Here is a 16994-nt window from a genome sequence, read left to right as displayed (position 1 = left end):
CGGATGCCTGTATCTGTGCTCTGAGTGTGGAAAGAAGTACTGGAGAAATGTTGTCCTTAATTTGGTAAACAGCCTGGCAGCATCCAACACAGCCCGAATGAGAGAGAAGACAGGATAAAACGGCCTCCTCCCCATCCAGAGCTCCTTAATTAAATGCATGGCAAGAACCAGGGGAAACACATCTGGTTTCAATCTGTACAGCCTTTGATGGCATCAGATGTTCTTTTCCCAAATCAGGTTGGGGGTTGGAAATCTTGGCCTGCCTGTGGCAGCTCTGAGCCCAGGCTGGCTCCTATCACTGAACCACAGGGGCCCTTCTCTTTCCCTGCCATTGGTTGACCTTTACAGCACACTCACTCCCCCTCTGTCCTGTTACTCTCCCCAACCAGAGAGCACTCAAACCCGATGAAAGAAGGTCCCTGCTTTTTTTTAACAATTTAAAAAAATCTCAGTGTTGGACAAGTCCACATTGTTTTGGGGGCTCCATATTTAAGAAATCATCTTCATAAAAAATCATTGAGATGAGAGATCAAATGAGAACTCTCTGCAATTCTAACGTTGCATTACTAGGTGTGACTAGGTGTGTTGGTGGAAAAAACATGCCATACAATACCATTCACCACAGAATCAGAAATGAATCTTTTGTTGCTGGTAGACCTGCTATACAAGGCCTAGTTTCTTGTTAGGTAAAAGATGACTAGGCAAGAGAGTAACTTGAAGCAAATCAGCCATTAATTTATTGCACAGGCATGCATGCAAAAACTATATGGTGTAATAATTAATTGCTTGTGAGCTGTATCTTCCGTTTGTGTGAAAACACATGTTAGTCATGGACACAAATTAATAATCTGCAGTTTCTTATGTTAGCTGTTAGCTTATTCCTTGGCCAAAAATGAAGGGACTGGATTTTGTCTCATTTTAAAATACTAATGCTCCTACTCCTTTTGTTCTATCAACATGATTCTCATAGCCTCGCGTTCAAAATGGAAAGGCTTTTTTCTAGAATGGCTATTTTCAGCTTAAATGTGGGATCTGATTCTGGGTTCATGCAAAGCAAGAGAAATCTTTAAATATTGGATACCTAAAATAGAGCAGTATAGTTCCCCCACGGCCCTCCCAGTAATTAAAGTACATCCTAGCATTCCAGGCCCTTCTGACATTTGGGTCAGAAACCCCTGAAAATGCTTCTCTTTTTGAGTTTCAATAAAAGGACAATCATAAATATATTTGCCTTGCTGGACCTTTCCCCGATATTCCCAAAGCAGGTCTCTAGGCAGCGTATTTCCAATTAGGGGTATTGCACATTATGAAAGAGCCTTCTTTTCCCCAACAGTTTTCCCTTCTGATGGGTTAGCCGATTGCTCCTGGAGAAATGTGGGGTTCCTGTCTTTATCTGTAAATTGTTCCTTATTTCCCTGACCTTTAGATTTGGACAGATGTATTGTGGGGGGGATGCTGTTGACCTGCTTTTCCTGAGTTTCTCCTTGTTCTTGTCCAAAGGTATGGGTTGTCTCCCAAGTCTATCAATGAACAATTTATTTATTTTATTTATTTATTTATTTAGATTTGTATGCCGCCCCTCTCCGCAGACTCGGGGCGGCTCACAACAAAGTGAAAAACAATTTATAACAAATCTAAATTTCTACTAAAAACATTTTAAAAACCCCATTTTCTAAACACACATACATACACACATACCATTTATAAATTGTATATGCCCGGGGGAGATGTCTCAGTTCCCCCATGCCTGACGACACAGGTGGGTCTTAAGGAGCTTACGAAAGGCAAGGAGAGTAGGGGCAGTTCTAATCTCCGGGGGAAGTTGGTTCCAGAGGGTCGGGGCCGCCACAGAGAAGGCTCTTCCCCTGGGGCCCACCAACCGACATTGTTTAGTTGACGGGACCCAGAGAAGGCCCACTCTGTGGGACCTAATCGGTCGCTGGGATTCGTGTGGCAGCAGGCGGTCTTGGAGATATTCTGGTCCAGTGCCATGAAGGTCATAACCAACACTTTGAATTGTGACCGGAAGTTGATCGGCAACCAATGCAGACTGCGGAGTGTTGGTGAAACATGGGCATACCTAGGTAGGCCCATGACTGCTCTCGCAGCTGCATTCTGCACGATCTGAAGTTTCCGAACACTTTTCAAAGGTAGCCCCAGGTAGAGAGCATTACAGTAGTCGAACCTCGAGATGATGAGGGCATGAGTGACTGTGAGCAGTGAGTCCCGGTCCAGATAGGGTCGCAACTGGTGCACCAGGCGAACCTGGGCAAACGCCCCCCTTGCCACAGCTGAAAGATGGTTCTCTAATGTGAGCTGTGGATTGAGGAGGACGCCCAAGTTGCGGACCCTCTCCGAGGGGGTCAATAATTCCCCCCCCAGGGTAATGGAAGGACAGATGGAATTGTCCTTGGGAGGCAAAACCCACAGCCACTCCGTCTTATCCGGGTTGAGTTTGAGTCTGTTGACACCCATCCAGGCCCCAACAGCCTCCAGACACTGGCACATCACTTCCACTGCTTCGTTGACTGGACATGGGGTGGAGATGTAAAGCTGGGTATCATCAGCGTACTGATGATACCTCACCCCATGCCCTTGGATGATCTCACCCAGCGGTTTCATGTAGATATTGAATAGCAGGGGGGAGAGGACCGACCCCTGAGGCACCCCACAAGGGAGAGACCTCGGAGTCGACCTCTGACCCCCCACTAACACCGACTGCGACCGACCAGAGAGGTAGGAGGAGAACCACTGAAGAACAGTGCCTCCCACCCCCAACCCCTCCAGCCGGTGCAGAAGGATACCATGGTCGATGGTATTGAAAGCCGCTGAGAGGTCAAGAAGCACCCGCCAGAGATCATTCATCAATGCGACCAAAGCAGTTTCCGTGCTGTAACCGGGCCTGAAACCCGACTGCTGGGAACCTAGATAATCGGCTTCTTCCAAGGATCGCTGGAGCTGGAGTGCCACCACCTTCTCGACAACCTTCCCCATAAAGGGAAGGTTGGAGACTGGCCGGTAGTTATTAAGTACGGCTGGGTCCAGGGAAGGCTTCTTGAGGAGGGGGCGCACGAGCGCCTCTTTATAGTATGATGGAAAGGATCCCCTCCCCAAGGAAGCGTTGATAATCTCCTGGACCCAGCTCCGTGTCACCTCTCTGCTGGCCGAAACCAGCCAGGAGGGACACGGATCCAGTAGACAGGTGGCGGAACACACAGCTCCAATGGCCTTGTCCACTTCATCAGGTGTCACCAGATCAAACTCTTCCCAGACAGGTGGACAAGTACGTGCCCCAGTCACCTCAACTGACTCGTTGTCAGCCGACTCTGTTTTCCAATTGGAGTCGAGGTCCGCCCGGATCTGAGCGATTTTATCAGCGAAAAACATGTTAAAATCCTCGGCACTACTCTGTAAGGGCTCCCCAACTCCCCCCTGATTAAGAAGGGAGCGGGTCACCCTACACAGAGCGGCCGGGCGGGATTCCGCTGATGCAATCAAGGCGGCATGATACGCGCATCTTGCCGCCTTGAGCGCCACTTTGTAAGTCTTAATAAACGCTCTTACACGTGTTCGATCAGATTCAGACTTACTCTTCCTCCATCGCTTCTCTAGACGTCTCTTCTGGCGTTTCAACTCCCGGAGCTCCTCGTTGAACCATGGAGCTCTACGGGGTCTAGCACCATGGAGAGGTCGCAAAGGCGCAATCCGATCAAGAGCCTCCGCTGCAGCCTTGTTCCAGGCTTCCGCAAGAGACTCCGCTGAACTGTGGATGAGTGCATCTGGAATAACCCCAAGCGCCATCTGAAAGCCCTCTGGGTCCATCAGGCGTCTGGGGCGGAACATCTTGATTGGTTCCGCCTCCCTGCGGGGAAGGATTGGAGCCAGGAAGTCAAGCCGTAGTAGAAAATGGTCTGACCATGACAAAGGCAACACTTCTAAGCCCCTTAGTCTAAGACCATTACTCAATTGCTCAGAGAGGAATACCATGTCAGGTGCGTGTCCTCCCTCGTGAGTCGGACCCTGTATTACTTGAGTCAGGTCCATGCTTGCCATGGTGGCCATGAACTCCTGTGCCAGTCCAGAGGCTTCGCCGAGTGACGGCAGATTGAAGTCCCCCAAGACAATAAGTCTGGGGAACTCCACCGCCAACCCGGCTACCTCCTCGAGCAGCACAGGCAGGGCTTTTGACACGCAGCTGGGAGGCAGGTACGTGAGAAACAAGCCCACCTGAACCCCTAAGTCCAACTTCATCAAGAGAGACTCACAACCCACAATCTCTGGAGCAATGAGTCCACGTAGGCAAAGGCACTCCCTGGCTATAATAGCCACTCCTCCCCCCCTTCCCTGGCGTCGAGGTTGATGCCATATCTGAAACCCAGCTGGGCAAATTTCAGAGAGAGGAACTCCTCCCTCTGGGCCCAGCCAGGTTTCAGTAACACATGCCAGGTCGGCCTCCTCATCCAGGATTAAGTCCCGGATGAGGAGAGCTTTATTTACCACCGACCTGGCATTAAGCAGCAGCAACCTGAGCCCAGGGCCAGAATTACACTCATCACCAGTACCCAAGATTGAGCTCACAGAGCCAGAACAAGGGACCATTATTAAGCAACAGTCCCTTGTTCCCCTGGAACGGCTAACTCTGTGGCCCCCGCCATATCTGCCTCTCCCCAGCAACACCGGAATATTCTGACCCTCTGTCACCCCAGAGATTAGTGCCCCTTCCCCTCCTGCCTCTCCGGCGTCAGGTGGTCCAAGTCTATCATTCATACTGTTTCCATTTATCACATTCATACCATAATCCCACCCGCCCCAACCATTACATTCATACCAATCATTCGTCCCATATCTACCCCAATCATCCATTAATTACGAAACCCCCTAGCAATATTAAAATGAATTAAATTAATAATAATTTAAATACTAATAATATATATCACAATATAAAATAGAGAATAAAAAAGTTCATAGATTAATAGTTAATAGTATAAAATCAGGGCTTACCTATGAATTAAAGTTGGTAAAGTGCAAGGTTCTAAAGTGCTCAAAAATATAGGAAATAATTGAAAATCAACTATCCATCAAGCCAGCAATACTGACACCAGTTCTTAAAGGTGAGTTCTGGGGGAAAAAAGAATTGATCAGGGGAAAAATGTTGTTGAGGGAGAAATCTTGGCATATTGTTGTTAAGTTTTTGGTGCCAGCCACTGCCACTCGCTGGCACTCTCAGGTCTTTCTCTGGGGAGAAGATGAAGGGAAGACTGCAATGGTGTGCCTGTTCTGTCAAAGCTACCTGGAGAGTTTCTCCTGTAATAGAAGAGGTTTTTGTAATGCATAATGCATTTCAACATTTATCTCTAGGACAAAGAGAAAGAAAGAAAGCCGTATAGAGGGTCATATGTTACATTCAGTTTAGTAGCATGATCCAACAAAAGTTCAGCTGTTTTTATCACTACTGATTTTAATGGATGAATCTCTTTTACTAAAAGTAATAGGAGTTAAGCTTTGGGTAAATTGACACTGTTGACATCTCCACCTTTGTATCAATGTAGGTTATTATCAATCATTGCCAAAAGAATGTTGAATGCCTGCCTTGATAAATATTGATTGCAAATCCTGCTTAATGTAAAGATTAGAACTGCAGAAAAAACAATTGCCAATCTGCCTTCCATTGAGGACCTGTATACTGCACGAGCCAAAAAGAGGGCTGTGAAAATATTTACTGACCTCTCGCATCCTGCATAAATTGTTTCAATCCCTACCCTCAAAATGATGTTATAGAGCACTGCACACCAAGATAACTAGACACGAGAACAGTTTTCCCCCAAATGCTATCAGTCTGCTAAGCAAATAATTCCCTCACCACTGTCAAATTATTCACTAAAGTTGCATTACTATTACCACTAGTTTATCTTTACTGTTTCTATCACGCATCTCTTCCCACTTATGAGTGTATAACTGTAATGTGTTGCTTGTATCCTTATGATTTATATTAATATTGTTTCCTGATTGCTTATTTGTACCCTATGACAATCATTGTGTTGTACCTCATGATTCTTGACAAATGTCTCTTTTATGTACACTGACAGCATATACACCAGTGACAAATTCCATTTGTGTCCAATCACACTTGGCCAATAAAGAATTCTATTCTATTCTATTCTCATTGCTACTAAATATGTAATGTTAATCTTTTATACTTGCAGGCACAAGAAATTTACAATTAAGAAATAAACACAGGTCTGAGCAAAAGAGAGATCATTGAACACCATACCAAGAGACAAGAGGTCTCTGATACCCAGAGAGAGGAGGTCTCTCAACACAAGAAGCTTCAAACTCAAAGAGAGATTTTCCTAGCTCAGAACAGCTTTTCCCAGAAAACCATGCCTCTGTGTCTATGATTCCTACATATCAACACAAAACAATGCTCTCATAAAAGGGCAAATCCCTATCCCACATCTGTTGCAACTTCCTGCCACTCAAGGTTCGGTATAGATTTGCAGGACCACCATTGTTTTATACAAATGAATTGGTTTTCTATTCTGACTTTGCTCTGGTCTCTCTCACTAGCCAGCAGGAAGAGATCCATTCTACTTGGCTATGTCACAAGTAAAATAGGAAATTAAACACATGGGAAAGTGACTTCAAATCATAAAGTGGTATCTTTGAAAAGTCCTTAAGTAAGTATGTAGTACCAAAGATATTCTAATTTGGGCAGAGAATCTAGAGACTACAGGAAGACACCAGGACAGAAAACACAAGAGAGGAGACAGGCTCTGCCATAATTGGCGCACTAGGTCCTCTAGGGAGAGTAACATTGACTAGACAAGGGGAAACCAGATCTCATTATAGGGAAAAAAGATTAAAACCGACAGTTATAGGAAATATGAACATAATCAATACCCTTCTTTACACTCTGGATGTTTCAGAGAAAAGCAAGGCTTTTGGATTACACCAGTTTCACAGCTGTTCAAATCCAAAGTTGTCAGAATAGCATAATCTTCTGTAAATAAAACAGTAGACCCTTTTTTCTTTTTCCTTTCCTACCTGGTGAGAAACCAGAAGAAAAGTTGGCATTAAAAATAGGGAAGCCAATAAGGGCAGAAGGGGAGGAAATTAATATGAAAGCAACTACAAAAACGAAGTGCTTAAACTTGGTGAGTTTAAGATGTGGACTTCAACTCTCAGAAGTCTCCAGCCAGCTAGCTGGAGAATTCTAGAAGTTGAAGACCACAAGTTTTAAGTTGTCAAGTTTGGGGACCTCTGTGCTAAGGGAAAGGACAAAGGCTGTCAGAGAAGACATTGCAGTGGCAGCTGCCCAGGGACAAATAACCAGAGGGAAGGAAGCAGGCCCAACAAGTGCTCCCAAACACATCTCTGTTGGTCAGAACCACAATTGGTTATCTGAGCTTATCTCCAGAGTATTGGTTGCATTATAGATGTTACTAATTTTGATTTTTAAAAATGTATGGGTTTAAAAGAGGGAAACGATTTTTAATGTGGCAAACAAAATGACATAAAGGTAAAGACTTGAGCCTAGTAGTTTCTTGGCAGTTTCTTGGCAACTTGTTGTTCCTTCTTCTTAATTTTCTATAATCCCGAGATTTCCCAGTGGTCTCCCATCCAAGCTTCAATCAGGAGGAAAGCTATTATCTTACACTATCTTTCTCAAGTACAGATAAGCAGGGTGCTGCCCTTTGTTGTATACATGGCTATTTTAAGGGTGGGGGGAGCTGCGGAGAGACCAGATCAAAATGTGTGAGCCAAGGGCCAAGAAAGCCTAAGTCATTCGAAATGGCAGTTGAGCAAAAGCCGAAACAAGAGCCATTCATGGCGGGACGCACTCCAGTACATAATGCACTAGATGCGGTTACTCTGGGCATTGTATTTCCCCCATCGGCTGGGTCGAATCAAAACACTCGTACGCGCTGTATTTTCCTCTCCTTTGTTTTAGCGGCCCGAAGCAACACTTAGGACAAGAATGAAGAAGTTATTAAACGTCCAAGAGAAGCGAAGTTGATAAGCCACGCCCGGGATGCTTTCCTAAAGAGTCCGCCGCCCGCCCGCCATGCAAATGAGATTCTCCGGCAGGACCTTCAACTAATCCTCCTCAGCCGTTAATTAGCAAAGCAAATACAGCAGCCAGGCTTGGGAGTCCTCCCCGGCGTCCGCCTGGGCTTCCCAGCTTTCGACTCGGAGGGCAGGGGGGTGTTGAGGGAATACTTGGCTCTTCGAGGGGCAAATGGCCACGCGCGCGCGTTCCGGCTAGCGCGCGCGCGAGGGGGGGGGGATGGGTCCCTAAATGCGAGGGTGGGTTCTCCGAGGCCGAGCTGGAAAAGAGAGGCGGCGGTGGCGGGAGGAAGGAGGTCTGTGAAACGTCAGAAACAGCACAAAGACTTTGCCACGTAATTAGAGGCTCTTGTTAAGTCTGGCTCTGCCCTCCCGAGGGCCCTGGAACTGCCCCACCCGCCCGCTTGCCAGGCTGCGCCGTTACAAGTGGGAGAGGGCCGCTTGGTGAGGAAGCCCAGCGGGAAAGCGGGAGCGCAGCTAGCGTCCTTTCCCCAGCAGCCCTCCTCCCTCAGCTCGCGGGCAAGGAGCTCACAGCTGCGCGGCCGGCGGGAAGCCTCGGCAAGACGTCCGCTCCTGCTGCCTCAGTTGCTCGCCCGGTTATCCAAGGAGCGCGGCTGGCTAAGGCGACGCAGAGGGTTGACGCTACGGTTGAGTTTCTCTGGGACTGAGGAGGCGCAGGATCGCGGCTGATCTGCCGGCCTTGGGCCGCTCAGTGCGGCGCTTCCCCATCCGGAGCAGCCTCGCGGCCCCGGAAAGCAACAGTGGCCGGCGGGCTTGGCCGTGCGCCTTTCGTCCGCGACTCGGTCCGTCACCCTCTGCCTTGGCTGCCCTCCTCCTACTCGGTCGGGGGAGGCAAAGCCATGACCTCCAGCTACGGGCACGTCTTGGAGAGACAGCCGGCCGTGCTAGCCACGCGCCTGGAGAGCCCCGGCAATCTCGACAGCCTGCAGGCAAAGAAGAACTTCTCGGTCAGCCACCTGTTGGATCTGGAGGAAGCCGGCGACTTGGCGGCGGCTCAGACCGACGAGAGCGTCGGGGAAAGCGGCCGGAGTCTCCTGGAGTCGCCGGGGCTGACCAGCGGCAGTGACACTCAGCAGCAGGACGGTAAGTGCCGGAGCCGCGGCTTCCCGCCGGCCGCGCGCTTCGCCAGGTTGCTCTTTTGCTCTCCCTTTCGGACGGCTGCGGAACAAACGGCCGCCTGACAGCTAAGCACCGATGCAGGAACCCGGCTCCTTAGACACGCGCGCGTACACCCACGCCGACACGGCGTTTTCCCGCCGAGATAGACGAAAGAGGCGGAGGATAAAACCGATAGATACGCGCGGAAACGTACGCGGTCCCTGCCGGTCAGCAGGAACAAATGTCTCATAATGTTAGCATTCGTTCCCACGAACGTAGTTTCCCGTCTTTTCTTTCGTTCATGAATCCAGACCGGTTTAATATTAGTTACTACATTCTGACTTCGCCTAAACCAGAAGTGCAAATGCCCGTCCCCACTTTTTTCACATTTTGTGGCAGGGGGTGAAATGATAACGAACCAAAAAAACGAAAGAGGGAAAAGGAAGCTTGAGTGACAGAAAATAGAAGTTCAGACTGGCGGACATTGATAGATAAGACTTAGATCAAAGCAAGAGATTTGTAGTGATTTTTTTTAAAAAAAGCTATTATGTTTGGTTTATATGCATGTAAATATTTGATGTTTGTTGGAGAAAAATAAAAAATATTAAAGAGAGAAGGAGCCACCTCGGGGTGGGGTGCATTTTTCCTCAGGTTGTAAAGGCTCCTCCAGTCCGTGAGAGGCGGAGAAAAATCCAAGAAAAATATAGACCAGAGCACCTTCAGCTCAGGGGTATTAAGGATAGGAAGCTGCCAGCGGACCCACCGGTCGCGCGCCCCACAGTTGAAGTTTTAATGGTCGTCGTTTGGGGGGGGGAGGAGGAGAAAGTCTTGGCGGACACCAGAAACTTACTTCCAGGTGAGCATGCGCAGCATTTGGCGACCAGGCCTCAAAGCTTTCCAGGCGCGCGCGGCCTTTTTCCCGGGCGAGTCCTCGGCTCCGAGGATTTGGAGATTTTGGAGCCGAGGACGCGCTCGTTCGAAAAAGCCGCCTGAAGGAAGGCAGTCATCCTCCGTCCCCAAGCCGGGATTGGTGGCCGAGCCGGGACTGGAAGGAGGGCAAAATAAGTGAGCGGCTCAGCAGCGTGAGCGCCGCCGAAGGCTTTGCTGCCTCAGCGACCCTCGGCTGAGGTATTGTAGGCCCAAGGCAGGCAGATGGCCGCTCAGTTTTCGGAAAAAACAAAGTCCGGCCCATCCTGTTAGAAACACTCTTGATCCTCCAGGAGAAGCCGCTTCCCTCGCGGCGAGTGTCAATCGCTAGTAAGGAAACGGGGTGCCGCTTCCATCGATATTCGCCTTGGTTTCGGAGGGGTTGCATGCGCAACCCGAAGGTTTCTCCAACCTTTAGGCCTGAGCGGAGCGAGGCGACCCAAGCCGGCTCCAAAAGCTGCCCCCCCCCGGCTTGTTCCCGGAGAGTGAGTGCCTCTGAGGGAAAATAAGCCGCCTCGCGCCTCTCCTCTCGACGCAATCCACTCCGTAAGGTCGATCAAAGCAGGCCGCTTTAAGCCAGGTCGGTCGGTCTCAGCAGTTTTCAGGAAGAAGTCGCACCTAGAATAGGTGGATTGTCTTGGAAACAAATACACTGGGAATCAGAAATAAGTGGCCGTCTGTCAGTATGCGATAACAGAGAGACTGCCAGGAATAATTTCGAGAACTCTTCAGAGTTAAAAGGCAGCCCTAGAAGTGAAGTCCGGCGATGGTGCTTAAAAATAAAAAGGGGTTAATCAGTGCGGCTTCCGAGGAGAAAAACGTTTCAACGCCGTGTAAAATTGCTGCACAAAATGCCCCCCCATACTTTATAAGGGAATGCTACTTTGATGTCTTAAATCTAATCCGTCTGCACTTTAAGTACCCTTGAAATGTTATTTGAGCGTCGGAGCATAGGCTTAGGATCCTTTTGCCCAGAATGTAAAAAACAGAACTCTCAGTAACTTAATTTTACTGTACATTCATTTGGGTGAAAAATGAGAATTAGTTGACTCGAGCAAAATAGAAGCGACTCCCGTTATGCCGTTTTAGTTGCTGGAGAAAGCGGGCAGATTCAGGAGAAACTCGCGCTCTCTAATAGGACTATTTAGCCAGCCTCTGGTCTGATTGTAAAGCTTTTTCCCTGGGAACTATCACAAAGGGTGTCCCGGTGGGATTAGGACAGTGTCTCCCAACCTTGGCAACTTGAAGATATCTGGACTTCAACTTCAACTCCCAACTTCAACGAATGCTGGCTGGGGAATTCTGGGAGTTGAAGTCCAGATATCTTCAAGTTGCCAAGGTTGGGAAACACTGGATTAGGAGACCCAGCGCAATGGTACCCTGCTAAGATTTCTGGGTAGGGGAACTCAGTTCAAATATCCTGTTAACTTTTTGCTACCTCGTGAATTTGTTGCATCAGGAGACAATTAGCACCGCTTACCAACTAATCAACTAAGGCAAACGCTGCGTCCCCATATAAGGCAGTGTTGCCCCGATCTTGACCCAACGGTCTTTGAAAAGAAGGTGATTCTTTGTTCCCTGAGAGGTCGTGGCGGCGGTGAAGATCCAGGGAGGAAAGAGGCACCTAAGGAAAGGCCGCAGACAGGGCTATGAACCATCGACAGAAGAGGGGAGGGAAGTGGGGGGGGGGGGGGAGAGAGAAAACCAACGTGCTTATTGTTGAAGTGCTGTATTCTGGGAAGACCCTCATTCATCCTTTCTGGGAAAGGGTGGCACCACGGCCTTTTTCTCTCTGGCTGAGAGAAAGGAAGCTCTTCAACCCAGCCGTTCTGCTTTGCCCAGGCTGGAGGTCAGATTAGCGTTTTTAAGGAAAGAGGCTGGGGAGAGGCCTCGTTGAAGAAATGATGGGAGGGAGGACGGCTTGAGTGTCCTTCAAGGGTGGGAGGGATGGAAATCTGAGTTGAATAAATGGATGTATTTGTTGATATCTTATTATTTTTTGAAATAAAGGATAGTTTCCCAAAGATACAGTGACTTTTGGAGACCTAAATCAGAGAACCTAGAAAAATGAAAATAGCCAGACCCGTTCAGGATTTTGAATTCTTTAATCCTCATCTTTTTCTCTCAGCTTCCCTTCCCTTTCCTATCTCACAGACATAATTTTATAAGACTGCGGAAGCTTGAAGTTGTAGTTATCTCTGTAATTCTATTCAACCTGAGCGAAATGAATTATTTAGCTCTTAATGAATCACGCAGCTTTAGGGTCTTCCCTTCGGGGCGCAGCCGGACTCCTCGGAGGCAAAGCGGAAGAAAAGTTACATGACTTAGTCTTGAGGACTTCGAGACAGCCGCAGAACATCTTCTTGCGGGAACTTAAGGAAAGAGTAGCAGGCCTTGACACTCTGAACTGCATGACTTTCTCACCTTACCAGTAGCGAGAAACACCAGCTTGTTCTGAATAGCAGGTCTGAAGCTAATCTGACCAATTTAACAATTAAAAGCAAAATAATTCTCATGGTAAAGAATCCAAGCTCTTTTTTTAGGAGAAAAGATACCACTGAACAAGGAGTCGGTGTCTTTGAATTAAACTTAATTATATTCTAATTAGAGTAAGGTATAACCACGTTTGACGTAGTTGTCACCCGCAAATATACATTGCCCATTTGCAGCTAACATTTTTTTTGGCATTTCTGCTTGGATTTAAAAAAATGTTTATGATGATTCATCTGAGTGATGAATATCTATCAGGTTCTATAAGAAAGGAACTTATAGCACCTGATATATAGCATCCTGTCTCTCCTAAGCATGCCCGTGGCATTCTAGATTCCGCCAATAAGAAAAATGCAGTTATGGATTTCAGATCCTGAGGGAGACTGATTTGCTTTTCCTTTTGTACAAAGCTTTCCTACCCTCGCATATACAATGCCAATGAGATTGCGGGGTGTGTGTGCGCGGGGGGGGGGGGTTTAGAACCGATAGCAGTTATTCAGATAAAAACACAACACAACACACAAAGTTGTCAAAATCAACATAAATTTGCTTCGCGGGGGTTTTCAGAAGGAATTAGGATATCCGTGCGGGTCAGACGATTGCAATAAGCCCAGCACTGTTCATTGGATTACTTCAGAACCACTTTCATGCCTGTTAATTAAGGAGCCCTTCAACATTCAGCTTCAGCAGATGTCTGCCTAAACGAAAACTTTGCTGGAGAACACGGTCTGTGGTCCGAATAAAAAACAGAACACTTGCTCTTAAGGAAATAGTCTTGGTTACCCACTGAAATCGATCCAGCTGATAGCGATTGGCCCCCAATTCCAGCTGTAAGAAACATTTGGAATTGGGGCAGAGTGCTTATTTACCTGTTACCGTCCCCCGCACTCTAAAATATCCGCTCCCGATTTGGATATTAGCAAATGATATACGACCTGAGGTGTTTCCACTGGTGGAAGAGGTTTTCCACTTTTCAGTGTGATTTTGTTTTGAATGAGCTGTTTAGTTCCGATTTATTTATTCACCGATTAACCGGTGAAAAACAATGACCTTGACTAAAATCCAGCCTTAAACTAAGCACGTTCACTGATTGCGATTTAAAAGTACAGTAGTTTGTTTACTGGGCTAACCTCTCCAACCTCTTACACTACAAATTATTTGTCTGTGTAATTTTCCTTTTAAAATATTTAAGAAGTGCGATACTTTGGCTGCGACCCAGTCTGGTCTAGGGAAAACGGGTACTCTGCATTGGTTCCAGTGACGTTTTTTCCACATAGGATTTTAAATACGTTCCACTAAGCAATTGAGCTGAACTCTTTCCAAACGAATCGATTTACACTGTATATCCACATTCTCTCGTCAGCGGAATCGATTTTCGGAGCTAAACGTTAGTAGAGTTTAGAAGAATTAATCGTTTAATCGCTTCGAAGCACTCCAAAAATATTCATTCAAACTGTAAATACTTCCACGATACTTTCACAGGGACAAGGGCAGGAAGGCAGACGTGCTGTACCAGCCCCGGATAACAAGTATTTGGTGTTCATCTCTGCTCAATTGTACGCGCATAGAAAGAGAACACACTCTTTTCAAAAGATACACAGGTCAGTAGCAGTCCACCTCGTGGTTCTCCTAAATCCAACAATCCCTCCTCCTTTTAAAAAAAACCTTGCAAAGGAAACGGGTTTTAAGGCCTGCAAACGGTAGTTTCTCAACCGCTTTAAAGACCGAGCCGCCTTTTTACCATTTGGACCCAAAGAAAGTTGCTGCGCTTTTTTTTCAGGTCGCGGCACTCGAGGGTTCGCTTCAAAACGCCGCCGATCCCCAGCCAGATGCACTGACCGAGGCAGGGCTATCTCGGTCTCTTCGTTTTCAGCACCTCGAACGAAACTCCCCTCAGCTCGAGAGGAGGAAGGCAGGAGCCCCCTGTCCCCCACCCGTCCCCCGTCCCCCGCTTGTCTTAAAGCAGCGCCGGGGAAGTCCATCTTCTGTCCTTCAGGGAACTTTGGCTGCTCTGTCCCCCGTTGGCTCGGGCGTAATCGGAGTTGTTTCGCAGTTACGGATCTGATGAGGTTCCAGTGTTCAGGAAGAGGCTCCGCGGAACTCCCTGCCATGTGCTTGAAGGGGAAACGGAGTTCAGTGGCTAGTGCTCTGTCCGGACGTTTAGAAAAAGATCGAGTCTTGCCCCAGAATGCGCCGGAAGATTGGTTGCGGAAGCCCTTGGCCGTCAAGCCTTCCTTCCTTCGTCCACCGTTCCTTCTTCTAAATATCCCTACTAATCCGAAGGAATCCGCCCAGCAAGAGGTAGAATTGCAAGGCCAGGGTGGAAAGGAAACTTTTGGAAAGTTAGGGTTCCCATGATACCTTTATCTATGATTAGTTCGCATTTGCTTTGTTCAGCATCCCTGAATGCCGTGCCCCACGCAGCGAACTATACGCTAATTTAAACTAATGTAATTTAACTAACAATGCAACCACAGCTGTACTGCTGAGTGGTGACGTTGTGCCTCGGCAGCCCAGGAGCTAACGGATTGTGAAGATCGCCCGATATCTTGAGAAGAAGCATCCGGCTACCTTGTTGCAGCTGCAAGCGAGGAAAAGATCTCAGCAATATAAGAAGCCTCCCAGCAATCTGTTATGTGAATTGGGGTCTTCTTTAATACCCCGAAACGAGGGCGACTGTGACCACCGTACGTTGAACCACAAGCTAGTGGGCATATGGGTTACATCACTTCAGTGACATTTATAGCTTTAGTGCAAGCAGCTGGTTTCATCGAAATGTATTTTAACGTGTGGGGCGAAGGTAAAAGTAGTTTCCACCGCGTGGTCCTAGCCTACAGGGACATGAAACGTATTGGAAACAAAAGGGGACAATTGGAATGAACATTTTTATATTCTTAATTTCTACTACTGCAAATAAATGTCTTAATCCTAGGCACGAGATCGGGTCTGCTGTCTTATCTTTCGCAGCCCGCGGCCCAACAAATTTCCTCAGATATATCGGGGATGTTGGAGATGACGCTAAAGTCCCTCTAGGTAAGGAGATCAGCCCTAGCAAGAGAATTTTGCAAATTTGATTGATTTCAGTGATGACATTCGGAATTCAGAGCCACTTTGTAGCAGCTTAGATGCTCTCTAGAGATCTGCCCGGCACAGAATGAAGACCGAGATCTACTTAGTTTCCCTATTTTGCAACCTAGCAGAAGCCCTTTAAAAAGACAAGAAAAGACAGTTTAAAAGCCTTAGTTGTCTTTTCAGTAAGTTCAGGGGCTGATTATCCACAAAGCTTGCAAGAGAGCTTAGCTGGCAAATATAAACCATCACCGCTACCGCTACCATTTACGCTACGCCACCTTATCGCGGAGGAAATCTCAGGTAAAAGTGTTTCTGACCACAGTCTCGAATCTTAAATCCAGCCATTTCGAGTTGCCTTGACCAGACTGGCTGGATCCCCTGAACATTACAGAGTCAAAAAGCTGCACGCCCCAATTCTAAGCCGCAGTAGAATTTCTAAGGTGGGGGAGGAAGAGTTACTTCTGAGTAGAGATATAACAGCGTTGTCTTCGAGTGGGAAGGAAGAACTAAGTGGTCCTTTAAATCTATTTATCCCATTGCCCTCCACAGAGGTCCGTTGCTTTACAGAAGACGGTTCGATCAAGAGTTTCATATTTAAAGGCCAGACGAAATCCAGAGACTCCGTTGTTTTCGCTGGAGTCACATTTGCTTCTAATAGCCGTTGGCTGGGACAGCGCAGCAAAATCAGAGAGGCTTCAGGATTTAGGTAGAGCAGCTTTTTTTGCGGGCGGGCTTATGTCGGGCAACTCCCCTAACTCTCCGCCAAGTTGGCAAAGGTTGGAAAAATCCGCTGCAGAACAATTCCAAATAAGGCTGGAATGTTCGGAGGGACAGTGAGGAAACAGGGACAAGATCGGTCCGTTTGCAGTCGCAGGCACCCGCACCCAACAATTTTTGCAAAGAAAAAACTAAGGCAGGTGCATAGGCCGCTGCCTTGAAGCATGTTCCGTTGGATTTCAACTTTTATCAAGCGAGCTAGTGAACACGATTAATTAGCAAAGTATGAAGAGTCTCATTATATTGATTTTTCGGAATATATTGGACCTGCTGTCTTTCAACATATGAAAATCGCTCAAGGCAGGAATCACAGCACATATAGTAGGATTGTCTCAAGTCAGGCATTTCCCCTTACAGCCCCCCCAACCCCCAACACTATCCAGATAGATTTCCTCCAACATTGTGTTCTCCAGTGCCCATAATACTCACGCAGCATTTTCTTGGGTCACGTGGTATTGGATTATAGAATTTCCTGTGCTCCAGCCTAAACCAGAGCTGGTCTAAGAAATTAATGGTTCAGGATAAAATATGCTAACAAAACT

At 47.4% G+C, this 16994-nt stretch overlaps 1 protein-coding gene across 1 annotated transcript in view; it reads left to right on the top strand.

Annotated features, from left to right (window-relative positions):
- Window positions 1-8341: 8341 nt before the first annotated feature.
- The window catches only part of PRRX1 (paired related homeobox 1), a 90305-nt gene continuing 81652 nt past the window's right edge, over window positions 8342-16994 (top strand). The window contains exon 1 of the mRNA XM_070746722.1: window positions 8342-9171. Within this exon, the coding sequence (XP_070602823.1) occupies window positions 8928-9171 (244 nt within the window). The 5' untranslated portion in view covers window positions 8342-8927. The remainder of the gene's footprint in view (window positions 9172-16994) is intronic.

The sequence above is a fragment of the Erythrolamprus reginae genome, chromosome 3, assembly GCF_031021105.1.
Source record: "Erythrolamprus reginae isolate rEryReg1 chromosome 3, rEryReg1.hap1, whole genome shotgun sequence".
In the NCBI taxonomy this organism is placed as follows: domain Eukaryota; kingdom Metazoa; phylum Chordata; class Lepidosauria; order Squamata; family Dipsadidae; genus Erythrolamprus; species Erythrolamprus reginae.
Note: the sequence above shows the minus strand (reverse complement) of the source record. Positions and strands in the feature narration are given on the sequence as shown.